At 51.0% G+C, this 24143-nt stretch overlaps 2 protein-coding genes across 3 annotated transcripts in view; one reads left to right on the forward strand and one right to left on the reverse strand.

The window, feature by feature from the left end:
* Positions 1-396: 396 nt before the first annotated feature.
* On the reverse strand, positions 397-23751 carry LOC145507529 (huntingtin-like). 2 transcript variants are annotated; one of them, XR_014054915.1, is made up of 7 exons: positions 23303-23751; positions 12855-12938; positions 4849-4969; positions 2045-2104; positions 1578-1657; positions 583-758; positions 397-493 (listed from the first exon to the last, which is right to left on the reverse strand). XR_014054915.1 is itself a non-coding variant. In XM_081494174.1 (7 exons), exons 1-7 carry the CDS (start codon positions 23413-23415, stop codon positions 460-462), a joined length of 654 nt encoding a protein of 217 aa, XP_081350300.1. In that variant the 5' UTR covers positions 23416-23751; the 3' UTR covers positions 397-459. The 2 variants fall into 2 exon arrangements, 1 of the variants encoding a protein (XP_081350300.1); XM_081494174.1 differs by having other exon boundaries at positions 583-744.
* Positions 23016-24143, forward strand: part of LOC145507540 (uncharacterized) — a 71901-nt gene continuing 70773 nt past the window's right edge. The window contains exon 1 of the mRNA XM_081494205.1: positions 23016-23754. Within this exon, the coding sequence (XP_081350331.1) occupies positions 23494-23754 (261 nt within the window). The 5' untranslated portion in view covers positions 23016-23493. The remainder of the gene's footprint in view (positions 23755-24143) is intronic.

The following is a 24143-nucleotide window of genomic DNA, read 5'->3' on the forward strand; positions in this document are numbered from 1 at the left end:
TTCCCTGGTGGCTCAGGCGGTAAAGCATCTGCCTACCAGGCGGGAGACCTGGGTTCGATCCCTGGGTCGGGAAGATCCCCTGGAGAAGGAAATGGCAACCCACTCCAGTACTCTTGCCTAAACAATCCCATGGACGGAGGATCCTGGTAGGCTACAGTTCATGGGGTCGCAATGAGTCGGACACGGCCGAGCTCACCCATGTGAGCCCCAGGACAGAGCACAGGTTCTCTGGCCACAGAGGACGACCTCAAAAACAGTCCTTTCCATCCCTCCCTCCTCTGTCATGATGCGAGGTGTGTTTTCTCCAAGGAAAGCATTTCCTGAAGTTTTCTTTCAAATAGGAAATCACTGAGGCTGCTTATACACTGGGAAGCAAGAAATAGGACTGTACTAGCCTTTCAGGTCATTCTGGCGTTCTTCTCTTTTCCTTTCCAGTCCTTTTCGGTCATAATTCAACCTTCACAGGCACACAATTCCACACTGCAAACTGTTTCTGTTTCCAAGAGAAAAAGAAAAAATTTAGACCTGGCCGCAGGCAAACATCTCTCAGCAGGCTAGTGAGAACTTCTTGCACCGACTGACCTGTGAAAACTATCAATCATTTTCAGTTGTCCACGAAGGGCTTTCTTGGTCAAGTGGTCCAGCATCTGCGCGTGCACAAGGCACTCCATGAAATAGCTACGGTTCTGCGGGAAGCCCAGACTGGGCAGCCACTTGTCGCCGATCCACTCATGTTTCACGTTCCTGTACGCAAGGGTCTGCATTCAATAATTAAGGATGGTTCATTGAGGAAAAAAATGGAGGAGGCAACGGCAACCCACTCCAGTACTCTTGCCTGGAAAATCTTGGTGACAGGATGATTTGAGAGAACAGCACGGAAACATGAATATCATCATATGTAAAAGAGATGACCAGTGCAAGTTCGACGCATGAAGCGGGGCACTCAAAGCCGGTGCTCTGGGACAACCCAAGGGGTGGGGTGGGGAGGGAGGCGGGAGGGGGCTTCAGGATGGGGGACACATGTGCACCCATGGGTGATTCATGGCAAAAACCACCACCACACCATAAGGAAATTATCCTCCAATTAAAAGAAATTAAAAAGATACAACTGTTTCAATCAGTCAAAACTTTCCTCACACTTCCTACTTTTAACCCATGTAACAGACAGACAAGAGTTTTCTATAATCCCTACGGTGAGCAACAGTGAGGTGGCACGCAGTCTTTGACCACCTGACAAGCATCTCCTTGGCGAGCCCCCGGGCAGACACCGTCCGCAGTGCTGGGCTACAGCAGGCCGACAGGGACGCCCCCTGTCCTGGGACGCACGTGCCTTGGGGGGCGGGGGGGGGCAGAAAGCGAACAGGTGTGTGAGAGCGTTTCTGAGCCACGGCTGCTGTGAGGGAGAGGAAGCGGACGGCACGGACTGCAGTGGGACGGGAGGAGGGGGCTGGCTTCAGATGGGGGGGAGGGGAGACCTTCAGACAAACGACTTTTGAGCTGAGACAGAAAGAGTCCACAGGAGCTGGCCTCCCGACCAAAATAACAGCAACAGTGACGACCCACAGCACCCACTTCACCTGCATTTCTGAGGCCGAACCAGGTGAGCCAGCTCGGCAAACCTCCACAGGGCAGCGCGCAGGCTCCGAGGAGCGCCGTTCTGAGGGAGTGAAGGAGCGGTGTGTTACCCGGAGGAGCCACAGACACCGGTCATCAACAGGACTTCAGATAAACAAAAGAGCTGTTTTCACTAATTTCTAATTTTAGAGAAAAGGCCATTTAAGCGTGCAACTACTTTTGAAATTTTAAGGTTTAATGGGACGAAATTATACAGAATTTTTTTAAAAACTCCCATTTTAATTCCCATCTCATCCAATAAATAATGAAGAACAACATTCTGAGAAGAAGTGAAACAATAGAGTCTACTTTATCCAACAGCATTTGCTTCCTTCTAACATTTTTACTTATCAAATACAAGAAAATTTCATACATTACTCAATACAGTGGATCAATAGACTTGTTTCAATAAGGAAAAATAAAAACCCACCTTTTTAATTTCCTTATAGAGTTCCAGCTGCAACCTCGGAAGATTGGAATCCATCAAAGCCTACAACAAAACACAAGAGATTTGTTCAGAGAAGATACATTCTACTTACTAGCAGTTCTAAGAGTGATGAAGGACAGGGAAGCCTGGCGTGCTGCAGTCCACGGGGCCGCAAAGAGTTGGACACGACTGAGCGACTGAACAACAACCACGAAGCAGTTCTAAAGGAATCTGAAGGGCAACTAAAACTTCAATGTTGATGCGAAGGAGAATATAATAGCAACTAAATTGAAAACCTGTTCATTAAGAAAGAAGTATATGTATGCAGGAAGTTACCAACTAGATACAGGTCATTCACCATAATATTTAAAAAAGGAAGGAAAAGAATATTCATTACAATGAAACACTACATAATATCAAAATTAAATGGTAGATAGTTCAAATTCACTCTAAAGCTCTTATATTCAATTCAAGTACATACTTGAATCATTTTTAGTCATTAAAGCACATTCTTTAACCATCGTTTTTAATGATGATCCAACATCAGCAATTCCCTGGAGTCTGCAGAGCAAGTGGGACAGGAGGTGGACACCCAAGGGCAGAGCCCTGATTCTGGCGTGGGAACACGCCGCTCCACGCAGAAGCCGCACCCTTCCCAAAGGTCTGGTCCGCCCGTGAGGCACACGTGCTCCCCACCTCAGGGCCCCAGTGACACACGAACCTGCTGGAACCACAGGCTCCTCAGAGCCCTGACCCTCTTGCTCGATTACAAGTCAAACCGAAATGGCCACACGGGCAACTTCAACCCAGGAATAATGGCTGATGGCAACCACCAGCAAGGACACAAAGTCCACGCTGGAGATGGCTTCCCAAGACGGAAAGATCTCTGGGCCCCGCTCTCAGCCATGAGAACCCTCTCCTCCGAACGGTACTGCCTATGGCTTGCCCACAAGAAGAGAGGGAAGATATAACCAAGCCTCCACAGAAAAGACCTCTTCCTTTCCTGTGATATAAGCACGTGACAGCTAGAAACCAAGCTGGTCTTAGCAAACCCACAGAGGCTCAGCGAGCTTGAAAATCAAAACAGGGTCACATTCTGGGAGGTTCTGAATCATGCCTAGGATATTTAAAATTCTAATTCTACTATTTCAGTTTGGACTACAGTCCCTCAAACAAGCACATCAAAACGGACAAGTATATAGTAAAACACGGCTTGGCCAGTAAAACTAGAAGGCATATCCAAGTTTTGTTTCACTTCATAAATGTTTTATAAACTAATGTCAAATGTATTTTATTACAGGAGAAAAGTAAACTTCAAAGCCGAGAAATAGCACTGAATGGGCGCTCACAGCCACAGGCGATGCTAATGCGCCACCTGAGCCCTCCCTGCTCGCTCCTGCCTCCACCTCCACACCGGGGTGGACACACAGCCGCCAGGTCCAGTCCGTGACAGCCCAACCTCTGCTCCTCACTGGCACCCCAGCACCTCCTCCTGGCTCAGGGCCCCACCTCTCTTCCCTGGACACTTAGCCTCCCTCATGGATTCTGGGCACAAAGTCTCTCTTCTGTCCAAGGCAGGATACAAGGCACCACCAGGATACTTCAACTACCAGGTTACAAATCCTCGAGAGCTCTTCCCTTTCTTCACTCTCTACCAAATAAAGTGCAAACCCCTTGAACTGATCCTCAACATCTCCCGTTCTCTGGTAGAGTCCCCCTCCTCTGTGAGTCTGCAAGCGTTAAGAAGGTCCTAAGGGACGTCCCTAGAGCACTCCTTGCTTCCACTGCACTGGGGCCCGGGTTCGATCCCTGGTGGGGGAAACCCAGATCCCACATGCCACACAGGGAGCCAAAAAAAGAGAAGGTCCTAAATCTTCTGGTTCACCTAACTGCCACCACCTCCGGGGAGCCTGCTCTGCCTCCCCACACAGAAATCACCTCCACCTCCAGACTGCAATGATGAGCTGCCAACATCTCCCAGAACTCAGAACTTACACCATGCGTTCAGGCATTTCTGAACAAACATGCTCCCCATCTGAGACTGTACATCATCCGAAGGCAGGAGCACACTGTCAGCTGAAACCCCAGGATGGCTGGGGATACAAACAAGGAGAAGGGCAGAATGAGAAAAACAAAGGCAGTTTTCCAAGATAGTAACAATTATGAAAGAACTTCATCTTCAATGGCAGCAGAAAACAGGAAAAGGGAAAAGTGGATTAAAGCTACACTGATCTTGGGTACAAACTCTGCACTGGGAAAGCCTGAGCAAAGAGGACCTGTGTCCCCCGCGCTCCTCACCTCACCTCCCACCCAGGTGGCTCTGGCTTCACCAACCTTTTCTGGGAACTCCTATCTCCCCAGTCACGTCACACCAACTCCAGCCAGAACTCCAGCCAAGCTACCAGAGAAGGCACGTCCTTACCTGTGAACAGTCCTGCCTGACCCAGGACTCGGGAGACGAAGACATCAACGGCGGATTCCACCGCCCGTCCCCTTGCCTTCTCGGGGCGTCTTGGTTTCTCGACAGAGTGACACTCGGTCCAAGAGCCCCCAGAGGTCACTGCCAGCGCCCATCCCTGACCTACGCCCCGCGCAGGCATGAGGGGAAACCCGTTCCCTCTGACTGGGCAGGTACAGCCAGTACCCTGGCAGACACTAGAGTCCCTCCAAACCACACACTATTCGATTAAAAAAGTGCAGACGACCTAAAGGACTTTGCTACTCAAAACAAAAGAACACCAAGTCACGGCTTCTTCCCTTAGCTCCAGTGATCGTATCTCAGAGAACACCGTCCAGAGGGTTCTTACTTTTATGACTTTGTTGAGGCATTCGTCAGCCAGCATCCTGACATCTGACTCCGCGTCATCACTGCACAGCAGAAAAAGTTCCATAGCGATGCCCAGAAGTTTCTGGAATTCTGGAGAATTTCTAAATGAAAAGAGAAGAGAGACTGTCACAGCCCAGAGAACACACGATGATGAAACGCAGTTAGGTTTCTGGTATCCTGTGTGGGATTCTGGAAGAGAAAAAGGACGTTACATTTACGTTACAGGTAAAATTCATCTCAATAATATATTTCATTTAACCCAATGTATCCAAAATATTACTTCAACATGTAATCAACATGAAGAAATTACTGTGCTATGGAACAACCTGTTTTACGGCACATCTGAATTCAGACACAAAATTTTCATCAGAACTATTTTATTTGGGGGCTTCCGTGGTGGTCCAGTGGTGGGACACAGGCTCGCTCCCTGGTCTGCGAAGACTGGCAGGCTCCCACGTGCTGTGGGGACAGCTAAGCCCGGGCACAATACTGAGCCCGCACACCGCCATCAGAGCACCCCGCGCCTGCTGCAACTAGAGGAAGCCCGAGAAGGAGCGAAGACCCAGCACAGCCCAAAAGAAGTCATTAGATAAACCTTTAAAAGAGAGAGAGGGGGGGAGACAGAAATACGTGTATAGAGATTCCATACAATTCACAGCTGAAAAAGCAGGCTGACTTGTAATTAGTAGATAACCTGGAACTCGGAAGCACAGCCTAGTGATTGCAGTCAGCAATACTGCATTTTAAACTTCAAAGTTGCTAAGAGACGAGCTCTTTAGTGCTCTCAACACACAAAAAGGAATGACAATGATACGACAGAGGTGCTGGCTAACACTAGGTTGCCGCAGTGCATTATACAAGGGAAGCAAACCACCAGTGTTGTGGGCCCATTCTCTCTCAATTTTTTAAAAAGACAAAAAGTAGGTTTACATACTACTTCTAACCATGCTTTTAAGAAGCTCTCCAATAACGAAATCAAATACTGTTTTTAAATTTTAATTTAATAAAATAGATAGAGGACTTAGGGAGTCCCTGGTGCCTAGTGGTTAGCACTCTTGAGCTCTTGCTGCTGTGGCCCCAGGTTCGACCCCTGGCGGGGGAACACATTCTGTGAGCTGCACAGCACGCCCCAAAAACACAACAACAACGAGACACGGGGCTAGTCAGGCTATCTATTTCTGCTTGAGAGAGCTTTAGAAGTTGGTCTTTCAAGAAACTTGTCCATCGCACTTGCCTGATGCTACAGCCGACAGGAATCCGTCTGCCAGTGCAGGGGACATGGGTTTGATCCCTGGTCCACAAAGACCTCACATGCCACGGAGCAACTAAACCCGTACCCCACAGATTTTGAGCCTGTGCTCTAGAGCCTGACAGCCAAAACCACTGAAGCCCGTGGGCCTACAGCCTGTGCTCCACAGCAAGAGAAGCCACTGCAATGAGAGGCCTACCGATCGCAACGGAGAGCAGCCCCCGCCGGCTGCAACTACAGAAAGCCCGTGCGCAGCAACGAAGACCCAGCACCGCCAAACAGAATAAACAGTGCTTTTCGAAAAAGAAACGTGCCCATCATCTAAGTGGTTGAATTTACTGGCATAAAATTCATATTTCCTTGCTATCCTTTTAATATCTGTACAACCTACACTGACACCATTTCCCTTTTCCAGACATCAGAAACTTGTGACTTCACTTTTTCCTGATCAGTCTTATTCCTCTTACTGACCTTCTCAAAGAACACACTTTTCGTTTTATTGACTTTTCTATACACTTCTGTTTTGAATTTTACTGACTTTTGTTATTTTTAGTATGGCCATCCTTCTGCTCAATTTGGGTCTCATTTGCTTTTTAGTTTTCTAAGGTATACTGAGGTTACTGAAGGTCTCAGACCTTTCTTCTTTTATAAAATAGACGTTTAATGCTATAAATGCCCCTTTAAAATGCTATAGCAGCATATTACAAGTTTTTTAATCCTTTCTTTTTATTTTCACTCAGTTCAAAATATTTTCAAATTTCCCTTTTGACTTCCTCTTTGACCCATGGGTCACGTGGAAATGTGCTACTTGATTTCCACATAGTGGGGGCTTTTCAAGACTGCCTTTCAGCAGTAGAGTCCCAGACACCTACACTGAGGTCGGAGAGCACGCTTTGTGTGACGTTCAGTGATTTACGTCCACAGACCCGCTTACGGCCCCGTCAGTCTTCCTTGGCACGTGTCCTGTGGGCACTCAAAAGGAAGGAGTCTTCTGCTCTCCTGCATGAAGCTTCTGTAAATGTCGATCAGCACACAGTGGGACAGTGTTTGCAGTTTTCTAGATCCAGATTTTAAGAATTTCTGAGAGGCCACTGACATCTGCCTGTAACTGTGGGTTTGTCTATTTCTCCTTGCAATTCCATCAGGTTTTGCTTCATGTGTTTCTGAAGCTCTGGACTTAAGTACATACACATTTAGGGCTGTCATGCCCACTTGATGAACTGATGCCTTTACTGTTGTTATGAAATGATGATCCTATTCCAGGTCATGGCCTTGGATTAGAGACCCACTTCGATGATAACAGGGCTCCCCTGGTGGCTCAGCTGGTAAAGAATCCACCTGCAATGTGGGAGACCTAGGTTTGATCCCTGCGTTGGGAAGATCCCCTGGACAAGGGAAAGGCTACCCACTCCAATATTCTGGCCTGGAGAATCCCATGGACTGTATCGTCCATGGGGCCACAAAGAGTCAGACACAACTGAGCGACTTTCACTTCCACTTGATGGTAATATCAGCTTCCATCTGTTCAGGGCCAACATGGTGAACCTCTTTCCATTGTCTTCCTGTTAACCTATATGAATCTTTATATTTAAAATGGATTTCTCGTAGGCAGCAGAGACTGGGTCTTGCTTCTCATTTGATCTGAAAAATCTTTTGCATTTCATGTCATTATTGATATAACTAGGTTTATTTTTTATTTGTTGGCCTCAACGGGTCTCAGCGGCAACGCCCAGGCTCTTCACTGTGGCACTCAGGCTCAGCTGTCCTGCAACATGTGGGATCCCAGCTTCTCGACCAAGGATTGAACCCATGTCCCCTGCATTAGAAGGCGGATTCTTAATCACCAGACCACCAGAAAAGTCCCTAAAACTAGGTTTGAATCTGCCACTGTACTGCGACTTCCCTATTTGGTCCATATGCTCTTTATTGGCCCTCTTCCCTGCCTTCTTCTGGGTTAAATATTGTTTGGGTCAGCTTCAGTTATTTTTCTCACCGTTGCTCATGTTTTCCTGCTTCTTGGCATTCCTGACCATTTCTGATCAGATGCCAGACCTTATACCTTCTATCTTGTTGGGCACTATACACTTCTGAATTCCGACATTCTTGAAGCTTGCCCTGGAATGCAACTGTGTTATTCTGAAGGACTAGGGCCGCCCTGGGCTCCACCTGCAGGCAGGATCAGAACAGCATCTCATCTAGGGCTGAAGTGAGTCACCCCTGCTGTGAAGGCAAACCCTTCTGAGCAGCTGACCCAAAGCGCCAGAAGGATGAGGTTCCCCCTCTGGCTGGTGAGAGGAGCTCTTCCCGCACTTGGAGTTTCAGCACCTGCTCCCTCCAGCCCCTTCAGGTGACTCTACCCGCAGCTCCAGGCCACTGTCTGCAGCAAGACTCAGCTGAGACCTGAGAGCCCTCGCGGGTCTCCAGGTCTCTCTGTGCAGCTTGTCCCTCTCTGATCTTCCCCCCATGGTCCCAGCCACCCTGCCTCCTGAGGCCATCAACTCTGTCCCAGCAACCATGGGCTCTCCCGGGTTTCCCTCCTCCCGTCCTCACTGGGAAACCCCCTCCAGGCAGTCATCTGGGGAAATCCTCAGGCTCATAGCATTAGCTTCCATTTTCCCAGAGATACCTAATACCTGAGGCCTTGAAAACCACACTTAATGCATTGTATCCATTATCAACTGCTTTGGGCAGGAAGGCAAACCCTGTCCTTGTCACTTATCTTGTTGTTCAGTCGCTCAGTCATGTCTGACTCTGCGACCCCATGGACTGCAGCACGCCAGGCTCCCCTGTCCTCCACTGTCTCCCCGAGTTTGCTCAAACTCATGTCCGTTGAGTCGGTGATGCTATCTAACCATCTGAGTCAGAAGCAAAAATCCTTCATAATTTTTTAATTTAATCTTTATCATATTATTATTATATCACCTAGTCACAGATCTAGAAATCATCTTTAATAAAGTTAACTAATATTCCTTTCCATAAATGTATCAAGTTCAATTCCCCTGTAGGTAAGTCATCAAGATTATTTTTCATTCTTGAACGGGATGACTAGCATTGCACCAGTATCACCAGACACTTTCCTAAGGATAAACTCCTGAAGCGAAATGGCCAAATCAAACAGGCCAAACTGCCTTTCATTTTTTTAAATATTTACTTATTTGTCTGCGCCGGGTCTTAGTTGCTGCACACGGGATCTAGTTCCCTGACCAGGAATCGAACCTGGGCCCCCTGCATCGGCAGCACAAAGTCTTAGCCCCTGGACCGTGAAATTCCCCAAGTTGCCTTTTAAAAAAGTTGCATCATCTCTGACAAAATCCTGAGGATTGCTTAATGTCTGTAAAGTTGACAGGTAAAAAAGAAATGTTCTCATTTTTGTTTTCGTCTCATTCCAGTGATTACTAGTAAATCTGAACATTTCTCCACAGGAAGCATGAAATAAGTGTTAGCTATTACATCTACTGGCTCAGTTACATTTCTTCTTTTCCAAACTGCCCATTCATAGTTTTGCTTGTTTTCCTATTAGAAAGACAGCCTTTTTCTTAATGGTTTACAATTTCTCTCTAAAGAAGCTAGTAAACCTTTGATACATATACCATCAATACTTGCCCCAAGTTGCATTTAAGTTTCAGTTGCAAGTAGATTTTGACATACTGAACTATATTCTAGATTAAACACTTTCTTCCTTTATATTGTAAGCATTCCACAGACTAAGATTAAATGTTCTTTTTGTAGTAATGACTTCACTCTCTTACATTTAGGGAATTAATCTGGCATTTACGTTTGCCTGCAATATGAAGAATATTCCCCTAAATACTCAACTGGTTCAATAATCCATCATTTCCACACTAATACAAGATGTTACCTTTATCGGAAATTCGTATCTGCACATACACACATACACTTTCCCACTTCCTATTCTGTACCTTCTTTAATGTCTAAGAGCTATTTTAATGTCATGAACACCAGGTCTCACCAATTACTGCTGGTTTCAGATTTTGTTTGTTAAAACTGATGTATTTATTCTTGCAGATGAACAAGTTCAAAAATATCTCTACTAGAATTCTGATCAAGCTCATTTTAAATTTATGGATTAATTTAGAGAAAGTTTAACTTTATGATAAGGAACTGTTCCCACGTTGAAAAAGCAGGAAGTAGTCATCTGTCCCTTTCAGAGAAGTCCATACAGTCCTTCCATAGTTTCTGCATATCTCTTGTCAATTTCTTGAAATAGTATATGTTGGTGCTACTACGAATTGGATCTTGAAGCATTATATTTTCTAACAGATTTAAGCTAATATATGGGAATGGGAAATCTATAGATTCCTGTACACTTATTTTTACCCAATCACCTTATCAGGTCCACTTGCTTAGACGAGGGTGTTGAGGTCCTCCCAAAAGGAAACGAGTTACAAATGAATCCTCACCCTCCACTGGACAGAAAACATCAGAGTGCTGGGGAAAGAGGGCAGTGAGGTTATCTTCGTTCCTGTATTTCTAACAAATTTTCGGGGTGATTCTGATGTGCATGCGTATGTAGGAAGCAGCAGGACAGACCACCAAATTGAGAGCTGAAGTAGGCTGAGTCACAACACACCTCAAGGACTCGAGAAGCTGCCTGAAATAAGCCCCGAGAGATAAGATCAGTACCTGACAGAAGCTGAAGAACGTACCAGAGATCAGGTACATTAGAGGCGAGACCACAGGAAATGCCAGCCACGAAGACTTCCTAAATCATTACCTGTGTATAAAAGATCCACTGCAGCTCTACAACTCGACATTTCTGAAAAGTATGGAGAACATCTTAAAACAAACACGTTCTTTGATCTGATGCGACCAAAGACAACCTCTCTGGCTCCAAAACATATCCCATTCATCTGATCCTACGTAGAACAAGCACCGCAAAGACCATTAGCATTACTCCATAAAAACCGAACAGACACAGGAATGGAGAACCTATTAACAGCGATTACCATGATTTACGATGGCAAAGTGAACCACAAACCAGTCTTAACATATCTCAACGTACTTCCCAGGTGGCGCTAGTGGTCAAGAATCTGCCTGAATGCAGAAGACACAAGAGATGCAGGTTCAATTCCTGGGTGGGGAAGATCCACTGGAGGAGGGAAATGGCATCTACTCCAGTATTCCTGCCTGAAAAATTACATGGATAAGAGGAGCCTGGTGGGCCGCAGTCCATGGGGCTGCAAAGAGTCAAACGTGACTGAGCAATTGAACACACACTCACTCACACACACACACACACCCCCACACACAGGTGTGAATCTAAGCCAACAGTCCATCAAGTCCACTGGGAATTATCAAGAAACAAAGTAAGCGTAAGGCATGAAGCACTCAGAATGGAAAAGGTCTATTTTCTGGGTCCATAAGCTTTCGATGTGAGGTGTTCCTTCCTGAGACCTGGATGCTCGAAGTCTGATGAGCACAGCCGTGCTAAGGAAGCAGCAGGCCCCGGGGCTCTGCCAGGCATCTAACGTCCATCCACACAAGAGTCATGGCGGCTTGCAGGACAACGTGCGCCACCACAGGATGGATTTCTGCCTCTCAGGAGCTCATGAGCACTTTCACGCAGCTCTCAACAGCGTCCCACGGGTGTCGCTCCTCCCACAAGAGCTCTGTACACTGAGTTTACACATCAAAGACGAGGCCACAGGGACTCCAACAAGTTGGCCTTGTCTGAAGCTGCCTGGCTTATTCGGAGCGGAGACAGAATGCAAACCTTCTCCCCTACTTTGACTTAGTACTGTTGTCTACAAGAGCATGCTAACTTAGAATTTTTGTATTCTTAGTTTCAGCACATATTCTCACTTGTCACTTCATTTCTTCCCACGATATTTCTACAAATTAGATAAAAACAGTAGTCATACACTGTCTTTCAAAATGGCATTGAGTTCAACTAAAATGAAATAGTCTACATGAAATCACTTTGAAAGCATAAAATACAAGCGGCAAGTATAAAATACAAGTGGCAATGTGCCACGAAAAATAAATGAATCACCAAATTTCTGTCAGTACGAAAACCAAGGTGATTATTCTTAGAGGTTTTTCTAATAGATTACAAAGAGCCCTTCCCAACAGGAGAAGAACATGAACGATTTACTCCAAGAGAAAGTACTTACTCCAAGAGAAGTATTTCACACGTCCCATCCGAGGAACGGAGTTCAGAAACCATAAGCACATCTGTTTCCTACTCACTCATTTAGAGACAGGCTTAAAATAACTACCACCCACAGATACAAGGAACAGTACTCCGAAAGAGAGACAGACAGTAAAAAGCAAGGAGAATGAGGACAATCAGCAAAAAAGCGATACACGAAGGTGCTGCCTGCTCACCCCACAGGAAAGCCTGAGCCAGGGAGGTGGGCCTCCGGTTAACGCCCATGAGCCCACCATCCCAAAGCTGTGATGAGCAGGGAGCACCCCCACAGGGCGGACAGGGCAGAGCGCAGAAGAAAAGCAACCACGAGATCCCAGTAATTGGGCAGGCTCTTGTTCCCACACCGCAATAAGGAAAATACAAACATGCTGTTCAGTTATCCAAATGGTTACAACGACACGGTGTAAGATTACAAGAAGGAAGCATTACTCATTACGGTGTCTGGAAATCCTCCATATCCACCGCCAGAAGGGGGAGGGGTCCCGTCAAGGTTTCAAAACAACTAGGGCGACGATGAAAACACAGAAGTGTTCTATTTTCACTGGAAAGTTCAAAGTGCAGTTACCTGAGAGACTGTGCCACTATGTTTTCACGTATTGTCAGACAATGATTCACACGGTCTTTCTTGGTGGCTGAGAGTTCTTTCTTTCTAAAAGGGGGAAAAAAAGAGTAAAGGAAGTTAGTGTTGTCCACTCCATCTATTTCTACGTGGCATTCATTCATTCATTCATTCAACACAGCTTCTTTGACTCCAAGGAGTAAAACCGTGCCGGGGCAGGGTGCTCTGAGGTCAGAGAGGTGGGGTGGGCCGAACCCCGGGTCCCCTCCAGGACTGGGCTCCACAGAAAACTCAGGGGGCGTCACTAACACGCCTGCCTTCTCTGCTGCAGAGAGAAGAAACTGCAGCGCCAACAGGGCTGGCCCAGGATCGCGTGGACAGAGGGAGCTTCAATTCAACGCAATAGTATAACACCTACTCTCCACAGCGCCCCCTCGCAAAACCACACGGACTGACGAGTCAGCCCCACACAGGCCTCACACGATGGAGTATGAGAGAATGTATTAACACAATGGTTAATTGCTCCTATATCTCTGAATGGCTACAAACAAGTACCCTGCCCAGAGCCTTTCTCAAAAGCCTCCTAGTGAGACTTTTCAGTCAAAATTGTAAAAAGGAGACAGACTGGTCAAGAAGATGAGATAAAAGGTGCCTGCTTCTCACCCAAACCTATGACTTCAGAGGTCTCTGAAGTAGGCACCGGAGAAATACAGAAAACAGGGATGATCCAAAGAGGAAGCGAAAAAGAAATCAGGCTTGATGATTACATCCAAAAAAGGATCCGAGTGTCTGACAGCTACCAGGACACGGTACTAACTAGAAACAGTGAGACCAGAAGACTACTACGTTTTTGAGGGAATTCTATAAAGAGTACCAAAGAGATTAAAATACTAACTGACCAACACCTCCGTTTAATCCCTAATGCAACTGCAGGCCGGAGAAGGCAACGGCACCCCACTCCAGTACTCTTGCTTGGAAAATCCCATGGACGGAGGAGCCTGGTAGGCTCCAGTCCATGGGGTCGCTAAGAGTCGGACACGACTGAGCGACTTCACTTTTACGCACTAGAGAAGGAAATGGCAACCCACTCCAGTATTCTTGCCTGGAGAATCCCAGGGACGGCGGAGCCTGGTGGGCTGCCGTCTATGGGGTCGCACAGAGTAGGACACGACTGAAGCGACTCAGCAGCAGTAGCAGCAGCAGCAACTGCAGGCTCCAAAAAACTACATGTGAAGGAACAGACTCTTGCAATTGTGCAAACCAAGAAAGACACACCCTCAAAAGGCAGTTCAGACGTGGCCAGGGAAGAACATGGACAAGGAAGAGTCTCCCGAGCGGAAAGTCAGGGCCCGGGAGAAGGAAAGACAGGCCTGGATGAGAGGCCAAGTCCATGGTGTGCAGAGAGGGGCTCCCAGTCAGCAGCCAGTAAGTCTCTCACCACATGGACAGGTGACCATGTCTCCCACTGGTCTCCTTCCTAAAAGAGACTCGCTGATGAGCTGTGCTGTGGGCTGCTAGGCACCCACCAAAACACCGTGCTTCCCTTCTCAGACACGAGCTTCCTGCTGACAAGTCCCACAGCCCGGCTTCCCTGCAGCCAGGCACACACAAGTGACTATTCACACAGATGAAACAGGAACACAGCAGCGAGCGGAGCTTCTGCCTGTGGCTTGCCCAGGGCACCACCCCCTCCTTTTAGCTTCCCCCAACTGGAACAGATGCTTCTAACACCCAGTTTCTGAACATACAGACAAAGACAACAAAAAGGCTGCAGGGTGACAGGATGGAAGGAGCCTGGGTCCTGAGTGGCAGGAGGAGGCAGAGGCCTTTCACCTCCCGCCCACCTGAGTCACTCACTTCAAAAGTGCTGGGATGGAAACAACCCAAATGTCTCAGTGGATGGATAAACAGCTGCCATGGAGTAACGGAATACTGCTTGGCAGTGAAAGAAGCAAACGACTGACACACACAAGGATGAATTTCAATGCATCCGCTTCAAGGTACACAGGGATGATTCCATTTATGCCACAGTCTTTACCTTTAAGGGAATGTAAAGTGGTCTGAAATTTACAGGGGCCTGGCAGGGGAGGAGTACACTAAAAGAGGTACCGATGAGTGAACTGGATTCAAAACTGGGAAAGGAGTACGTCAAGACTATATATTGTCACCCTGGTTATTTCACATCTATGCAGAGTACATCATCCGAAATGCCAAGCTGGATGAAGCACAAACTGGAATCAAGATGGCCAGGAAAAATATAAATAACCTCGGATATGCAGGTGACACCAACCTAATGGCAGAAAGTGAAGAGGAACTCAAGAGCCCCGTGATGAAGGTTAAAGAGGAGAGTGAAAAGCTGGCTTAAAACTCAACATTCAAAAAACTAAGATCACGGCATCCGCTCCCATCACTTCATGGCAAATAGATGGGGAAACAGTGGAAACAGTGACAGACTTTATTTTCTTGGGCTCCAAAATCACTGCAGATGGTGACTGCAGCCATAAAATTAAAAGACGCTTGCTCCTTGGAAGAAAAGCTATGAAAAACCTAGACAGCGTATTAAAAAGCAGAGACATTACTTTCCTGACAAAGGTCTATCTAGTCAAGGCTATGGTTTTTCCAGTAGGCAGGTATGGATGTGAGAGTTGGACTGTGAAGAAGGATGAGCGCCAAAGAACTGATGCTTCTCAACTGTGGTGCTGGAAAAGACTCTTGAGAGTCCCTTGGACCGCAAGGAGATCCAACCAGTCAATCCTAAAGGAAATCAACTCTGAAGATTCACTGGAAGAAGGACCGACGCTAAAGCTGCCTTTTCATACTGTTCATGGGTTCTCAAGGCAAGAACACTGAAGTGGTTTGCCCTTCCCTTCTCCAGAGGACCACGTTTTGTCAGAGCTCTCCACCATGACCCGTCTGTCCTGGGTGGCCCTACACAGCATGACGCATAGCTCACTGAGTTAGACACGGCTCTGGTCCATGGGATCAGACTGGTTAGTTTTCTGCGACTGTGGTTTTCATTCTGTCTGCCCTCTGATGGAGAAGGATAAGAGGCTTATGGAAGCTTCCTGATGGGAGAGACTCAGGAAAGACTGGGGAAGACTGACGGCAGGAGGAGAAGGGGACAACAGAGGCTGAGATGTTTGGATGGCATCACCGACTCAATGGACATGAGTCTGAGTAAATTGCGAGTTGGTGATGGACAGGGAGGCCTGGCATGCTGCAGTCCATGGGGTTGCAAAGAGTGGGATACAACTGAGCAACTGAACTGAACTGATGCTGAAGCTCCAATACTTTGGCCACATGATGTGAAGAGCTGACTCTTAAGAAAAGACCCTGATGCTGAGAAAGATTGAAGGCAGGTGGAGAAGGGGGTGACAGAGGATGAGATGGTTGGATTGCACCACTGACTCAATGGACATGAGTTTGAGCAAACGAACTCTGGCAGATTGTGAAGGACAGGGAAGCCCGGGGTGCTGCAGTCCATGGGGTTGCAATGAGTCAGACATGACTGAAGGAGTGAACAACAGCAACTATATAGATATATGTGTGTGTGTGTGTGTGTATGTATGTGTATATTAGACCTCAGTTTGAAACAGAAAGTACTCAGTTCAGTTCAGTCGCTCAGTCGTGTCCGACTCTCTGCGACCCCATGAATTGCAGCACGCCAGGCCTCTCTGTCCATCACCAACTCCCGGAGTCTACCCAAACCCATGTTCATCGAGTCGGTGATGCTATCCAACCATCTCATCCTCTGTCGTCCCCTTCTCCTCCCGCCCCCAATCCTTCCCAGCATTAGGGTCTTTTCCAATGAGTCAACCCTTGGCATGAGGTGGCCAAAGTATTGGAGTTTCAGCTTCAACATCAAACCTTCCAATGAACACCCAGGATTGATCTCTTTTAGGATGGATTGATTGGATCTCCTTGCAGTCCAAGGGACTCTCAAGGGTCTTCTCCAACACCACAGTTCAAAAGCATCAATTCTGCGGCGCTCAGCTTTCTTCACCGTCCAACTCTCACATCCATACATGACCACTGGAAAAACCATAGCCTTGACTAGACGGACTTTTGTTGGCAAAGTAATGTCTCTGCTTTTAAACAGGCTATCTAGGTCGGCCATAACCTTCCTTCCAAGGAGTAAGCGTCTTTTAATTTCATGGCTGCAGTCACCATCAGCAGTGATTCTGGAGCCCAAAAAAGTAAAGTCTGACACTGTTTCCCCATCTATTTCCCATGGAGTGATGGGACCAGATGCCATGATCTTAGTTTTCTGAACGTTGAGCTTTAAGCCAACTTTTTCACTCTCCTCCTTCACCTTCATCAAGAGGCTCTTTAGTTCTTCACTTTCTGCCATAAGACGGCTGCGACGGCTGCGACGGCTCGGCGCAGAAGCGTGGCCGAGAGGAGCTAGGCCGGGCCGGGAGCCGGGGGCGGCAACCGAGAGGGGCTAGGCCGGGCCGGGGGCCGGGGCCCGGGTCCGGGGGCGGCGGCCGAGAGGGCCTAGGCCGGGCCGGGGGCCGGGGGCCGGGGGCGGCGGCCGACAGGGGCTAGGCCGGGCCGGGGCACGGGGCGGCGGCCGAGAGGTGCTAGGCCGGGCCGGGGGCCGGGGGCGGCGGCCAAGAGGGGCTAGGCCGGGCCGGGGGCCGGGGGCGGCCGAGAGGGTCTAGGCCGGGCCGGGGCACGGGGCGGCGGCCGAGAGGGGCTAGGCCGGGCCGGGGCCCGGGGCGGCGGCGGCTGAGAGGGGCTAGGCCGGGCCGGGGGCCGGGGGCAGCGGCCGAGGGGGATAGGCCAGGACGGGCCGGGGGCGGCGGCCGAGAGGGGCTAGGCCGGGCCGGGGCCTGGGGGCCGGGGGCGGCGGCTGAGAGGGGCTAGGCCGGGCCGGGGGCCGGGGGCGGCGGCCGAGAGGAGCTAGGCCGGGCCGGGGGCCAGGGGCGGCGGCTGACAGGGCCTAGGCCGGGCCGGGGGCCGACAGGGTCTAGGCCGGGCCGGGGGGCCGGGGGCGGCGGCCGACAGGGCTAGGCCGGGCCGGGGGCCGGGGGCCGGGGGCCCGGGGGCGGCGGCCGAAAGGGGCTAGGCCGGGCCGGGGGCCGGGGGCCGGAGGCGGCGGCCAAGAGGGGCTAGGCCGGGCCGGGGGCCGGGGGCCGGGGGCGGCGGCCGAGAGGGTCTAGGCCGGGCCGGGGCACGGGGCGGCGGCCGAGAGGTGCTAGGCCGGGCCGGGGACCGGGAGCTGGGGGCGGCGGCCGACAGGGGCTAGGCCGGGCCGGGGGCCGGGGGCCGGAGGCGGCGGCCAAGAGGGGCTAGGCCGGGCCGGGGCACGGGGCGGCGGCCGAGAGGGGCTAGGCCGGGCCCGGGGCCGGGGGCCGGGGGCCGGGCGCGGCGGCCGAGAGGGGATAGGCCAGGCCGGGCCGGGGGCGGCGGCCGAGAGGGGCTAGGCCGGGCCGGGGCCTGGGGGCCGGCGGCGGCGGCCGAGAGGGGCTAGGCCGGGTCGGGGGCCGGGGGCGGCGGCCGAGAGGGGCTAGGCCGGGCCGGGGGCCAGGGGCGGCGGCTGACAGGGCCTAGGCCGGGCCGGGGGCCGACAGGGTCTAGGCCGGGCCGGGGGGCCGGGGGCGGCGGCCGACAGGGCTAGGCCGGGCCGGGGGCCGGGGGGCCGGGGGCGGCGGCCGACAGGGGTAGGCCGGGCCGGGGGCCGGGGGCAGCGGCTGACAGGGCCTAGGCCGGGGGCGGGGGTCCGGGGGCGGCAGGCGAGAGGGGCTAGGCCAGGCTGGGGGCTGGGGCCGGCGGCGGCAAGAGGAATTACCCAAGGCCCAAGGTAAGAGAAACCCAAGTAAGACGGTAAGTGTTGCGAGAGGGCATCAGAGGGCAGACACACTAAAACTAAAACTACAGAAAACTAGCTAATCTGATCACACGGACCACAGCCTTGTCTATCTCAATGAAACTAAGCCATGCCGTGTGGGGCCACCCAAGACGGATGGGTCATGGTGGAGAGGTCTGACAGATTGTGGTCCACTGGAGAAGGGCATGGCAAACCACTTCAGTATTCTTGCCTTGAGAACCCCATGAACAGTATGAAAAGACAAAAGGATAGGACCCTGAAAGATGAACTCCCCAGGTCAGTAGGTGCCCAATATGCTAATGGAGATCAGTGGAGAAATAACTCCAGAAAGAATGATGGGATGGAGCCAAAGCAAAAACGATACCCAACTGTGGATGTGAGTGGTGATAGACGCAAAGTCCGATGCTGTAAAGAGCAATATTGCATAGGAACCTGGAATGTTAGGTCTGTGAATCAAGGCAAACTGGAAGTGGTCAAACAGGAGATGGTAAGAGTGAACGTTGACATTCTAGGAATCAGCGAACTAAGATGGACTGGAATGGGTGAATTTAACTCAGATGACCATTATATCTACTACTGTGGGCAAGAATCCCTTAGAAGAAATGGAGTAGCCATCATGGTCAACAAAAGAGTCCGAAATGCAGTACTTGCATGCAATCTCAAAAAAGACAGAATGATCTCTGTTCGTTTCCAAGGCAAACCATTCAATATCACGGTAATCCAAGTCTATGCCCCGACCAGTAACGCCGAAGAAGCTGAAGTTGAACGGTTCTATGAAGACCTACAAGACCTTCTAGAACTAACACCCAAAAAAGATGTCCTTTTCATTATAGGGGACTGGAATGCAAAAGTAGGAAGTCAAGAAACACCTGGCATAACAGGCAAGTTTGGCCTTGGAGTACAGAATGAAGCAGGGCAAAGGCTAATCGAGTTTTGCCACGAGAACACACTGGTAATAGCAAACACCCTATTCCAACAACACAAGAGAAGACTCTACACGTGGACATCACCAGATGGTCAACACCGAAATCAGATTGATTATATTCTTTGCAGCCAAAGATGGAGAAGCTCTATACAGTCAGCAAAAACAAGACCAGGAGCAGACTGTGGCTCAGATCATGAACAGAAAGTACTATGAGAGTTTAAATGCTCTCTTCTTTGAGCCACCACATTCAAGTCTCGATTACAGCAGCTCACCTAGTTGAAGACCTTAAGTCTTCAAGAAAATTAAAGAACACTGACCTCTCCCAACAAGTTAGGAGGCAAACGAACTCTCTTCTGTATGGTTCCCTTCCAAAGTGAAAACCCACAAAGGCCTTAAATGAGCTGCATTCACACACCCGGTCTCCCAGCTCTACAGGCAGTGACCCCTCTGTGGGCAGCCTCTTACCCTAGGGTCTAAAACAACTCCTGGGGGGATGGCCATCAGAAAAAGCTGACAAACACTAAATTGAGTGCACCTCACTACCTAAGATGGTCACAACAGAAAACTGATCAATACAAATATAAGCTTTAAAAAGAACTGTGTCTCTCTCCTCGTATGTGGACTAGGCCACAAGAATACAGGTAACAAAAAATGATACCACTTTCTGAACCTGCTGCCTGATTTCCTTAAGACTCACATGTGCTGCACCCGAGGCCCCATGCTAGAATTTGAGCAAAATTTATGAAACAAGCAAAAAATCAAAGACCGAATACCAATTTCACCCATCAAAATAAAAGCACACTCCTGTGTTGTCTGCTTGGGTCTAGCTCCTCCTCTGAGCTCCCTGTGGGGATAGAGTGAAAGATACGTGTCTGTGTGTGTGTGTGTGTGTGTGTGGTGTCCGACTCTTTGCAACCCCATGGACTGTAGCTCACCAGGTTCCTTTGCCCACGGGGTTTTCCAGACAAGAATACTGGAGCGGACAGCCATCCCCTGTCTCCAGGGGAACTTCCTGACCCAGGGATCAAACCTGCATCTCCCTCTCTTGCATTGCAGGCAGATTCTTTACTGCTGAGCCATTGGGGAAGCCTGCCCTATTCCCTCAGGGCTCCTGCCCCAGGCCCTGCCATGAGCCAGCACCACACTCTGGAAGGAACGGTTCCCACGGTTACTCTCCAGGGATGACAGACTCACTGAGAACAAGCGCGTGCCTCTCACGGGCACTCAGCCCAGCACCTACACTGGACAGGTGTTTCCCAGACAACAAAGGAGTGGGCAAGTGCTTGCCGTACAAGAGTAGGTTGAAAGTGAAAGAAAATGAAAGTCGCTCAGTCGTGTCTGACTCTTTGCAACCCCGTGGACTTAGTCCATGGAATTCTCCAGGCCAGAATACTGGAGTGGGTAGCCTTTCCCTTCTCCAGGGGATCTGCCCAACCCAGGGATCAAACCCAGGTCTCCCGCACTGCAGGCAGAGTCTACTGGCTGAGCCACAAGGGAAGACCAAAGGAGTAGGTTCAATACACAGTAAAACTGACTCAAAAGTCTTCAGTCAATCTTTCCAACAGGTTTCGAAAGATAAATGATAATTATGTTAACCTTGAGTTTCTAAAACCAAGAGATGGAAAGAGAAGTAGAAACAGCAAAGCTTAAAAAAAAGAGAGACCCTGAAGAGCAGTCCCACACGACTGAGCTCAAGCAGCTTGTGGAGTCCGAGCTGCAGCCCTCAGGTGTGACCAAGACGTCAGTGACGGCCCTTCTGTGACCCTGACTGTCACAGCTTTACTGCCAGAAAGAGTGAGTACACGTCCCATCACGGTCAGCTACGAAGAAAGCGCATGGTTCAGATCTCTCTTCTAACTCATCCAAAGTCACTTCCCAGCAATCCACACCGATTTGAGGGGGAAAACATCTGCCCTGATTAAATTTTAGTCTTTTCTGCACTCAATAGGTAGCTCTAAAATCATAAAATTCTTCAGGTAGATGGACGGTCTTCAGTGGTGACTGATCTTATATTAAAATTCAAACAATAATGACTAGGTGGCGCTAGTGGTAAAGAATCCGCCTGTTACCTCAGGAGAAGCAACAGCTGTGGTTTCATCTCTGGGGAAAGAAGATCCCCTGGAGAAGGAAATGGCAACCCACTCCAGTACTCTTGCCTGGAGAATCCCAGGGACGGGGGAGCCTGGTGGGCGGCCGTCTCTGGGGTCGCACAGAGTCGGACACGACTGAAGCGACTTAGCAGTAGCAGCAGCAATGTATTGTTTATGCAAAGATGACAGACCAAGTGCTGGACAACAGACAGGGACGGCAGTTAAGACGTTCCTTCCCACCCAGAGCCTGCCTGGTGCTTCCTGTTTGTACACAAGATCCAAGAGACGCTGAGATGCGTGAACTTCTCTGACTTCTACCTCCACGGAGAAGCACTATGCTAAGTCTGGAATGGGTCATGGTTACAAGTTATTTGCTGCGGAGAAACGTCAAATTGTTTAAAAAAAGATTCTTTTTTCTCAAAGTATCCAAACAAGTTTTTCACCTTTTAGCAGAAAAAGCGCTTTACTGCTACATTTTCACAGATAAGCCAAAATGACTCCCCAAAGACTCATTTCCTGATTAAACCTCAGGACACAGCAAGGAATCATATCAGAAACAAAGATGAAAACATTCCTGAAAATGAATCCATCTTAACATTAAGGTGAACTTCTTAAAGGGGCGGCTTCCCAAAAACTGTCCTCATTAAATGCCGTCTTGTACAAATCCAGATGAGAAAGAAAACGCCCGCACATGAAAGAAAGGCCTGAACTGTAGCAGAGCACGCCCTGACTTCTGCGGAACACCCAAGACTTCAAGGAAAAGTACTTGGGCTCTGTAAGAAGGTGACATCAAATGGTCTCTCTTCTTCTGTTTCGAAAAGTTCCCTAGCACAAGCAACCGAGACCCCCTACTTCCGAACAGTACCAGGATGTCTGCCACAGGAGACTGTCCGCAGACACCCATCCAGGTTCTGGCCAGCGTGACTGCGATGCCCGTGAAATGGACATCACTCGCCCCGACGATTAACCTCTCCCTCAGCAAGATGTGATTTATTTCCAACTGCAGACAAGTAATAAACTTCAGCCCACTCTTCCCACTATTGAAGGCCGTTTTATTGTTTCTTGCGTGTTAGTAACAACCATCTGGGCTAAGTTCACACTACGGGGCGACCACTGCGCATTTAAGGGGCCTGCAGACCGCCTTGAACTGAGACAAGCCGGTCTCTTTCCAACACTTCAGTCTTCTGCCGCGACCCCCGAACTAAACGAAAAGCCCTGAGGCTACGGGAAGACAGGCCCGACTGACTCCCAGCCTGTTTAAAGGGGGCCCCGCCAGAGGCTCCCCATTGGAACGCGCGCGCTCCCCCGCCCTCCAGCCCGACGTCCCCGGGCATGAGGTCACCACTGTCCCCGCATCACTCGGGCTCCCAATTCCCGCCTCCTCGGGGAGCGTCCAGCGCCCGCGCGGCCCTGCTCCCCTCACAGCAGAAGAGTGGGGGCTGGACGCGGCCTCGGCTCGGCCGAGTCCTGCTCACAACGCAACCCCGGTTCCTCCCCAAACTGGGCAGCCGGGAGGGCAGAGGGCCGGGGCCGCCTCCGTGCCTCCGCGGGAGGCTGGCGAAGGCCGGGGAGGGCTGGGGCCGAGCTGCGGCGGGTCAGTACTCACGGTCGGTGCAGCGGCTCCTCGGCCACGGCCGGGCATAGCGGCGGCGGCGGCTGCTGCTGCTGGAAGGACTTAAGGGACGCGAAGGCCTTCATCAGCTTTTCCAGGGTCGCCATGGCGGCCTGCGGCCCCGCGGGAACAACGCCCGGAGCCCTCGGGATGGCTCGCGGCTCCGCTCAGCAGCACGGCAATGAATGAGGTTCGGGCCGAGGACAGGAACGGAACACAGGCGCCCGGCCATCTTGGGTCCGTCCCGGCAGCCCCCTCGGCCATACGCCCCGCGACGCTCCGCCGTTGGGCGGGGCGGGGCCAGGCCGGCGGGATTGACAGCCAGAGGAGGCGGCCTCCGCAAAAGGCCAGACGCGGCGCCCGCCCGGCTCTACGCGTCCGCCGTCTCGCCTCCTGGAGCTGCCGAGGCCACAGACATCAGCGCGCTCCTCCCAGGAAAGAACGAGGTGGGCCGTGCGGAGGCGGGGGAGCGCGGCGAGAGGGCGGGGCGGGCGCGGAGGGGCTGGGGCGCGACGGCGTGACGCCGCGAGAAGGGGCGGGGCGCGTCGCGGAGGGGCGGGGGCGCGTCGCGGGGGCGGCGCGCGTCGCGGGGGCGGGGCGGGGCGCGGCACGGGGGCGGGGCGCGGCACGGGGGCGGGGCGCGGCACGGGGGCGGGGCGCGGCACGGGGGCGGGGCGCGGCACGGGGGCGGGGCGCGGCGCGGGGGCGGGGCGCGGCGCGGGGGCGGGGCGCGGCACGGGGGCGGGGCGCGGCACGGGGGCGGGGCGCGGCACGGGGGCGGGGCGCGGCACGGGGGCGGGGCGCGGCACGGGGGCGGGGCGCGGAGGGGCCGGGG

The sequence above is a fragment of the Giraffa tippelskirchi genome, chromosome 1 (genome assembly GCF_054371585.1).
Source record: "Giraffa tippelskirchi isolate mGirTip1 chromosome 1, T2T-mGirTip1v1.2.pri, whole genome shotgun sequence".
Taxonomy (NCBI): Eukaryota; Metazoa; Chordata; class Mammalia; order Artiodactyla; family Giraffidae; genus Giraffa; species Giraffa tippelskirchi.

What these genes read in the sequence shown, in the direction of transcription:
- LOC145507529 (XM_081494174.1), bottom strand. Translation starts at nt 23,415, where the DNA reads ATGGCGACCCTGGAAAAGCTGATGAAGGCCTTCGCGTCCCTTAAGTCC. An exon ending in TCTATAAGGAAATTAAAAAG is followed by an intron (nt 1,658 to 2,044) that starts GTGGGTTTTTAT and finishes TCACTCCCTCAG; the next exon opens with AACGGCGCTCCTCGGAGCCT. An exon ending in GTTCGGCCTCAGAAATGCAG is followed by an intron (nt 745 to 1,577) that starts GTGAAGTGGGTG and finishes CCTTGCGTACAG; the next exon opens with GAACGTGAAACATGAGTGGA.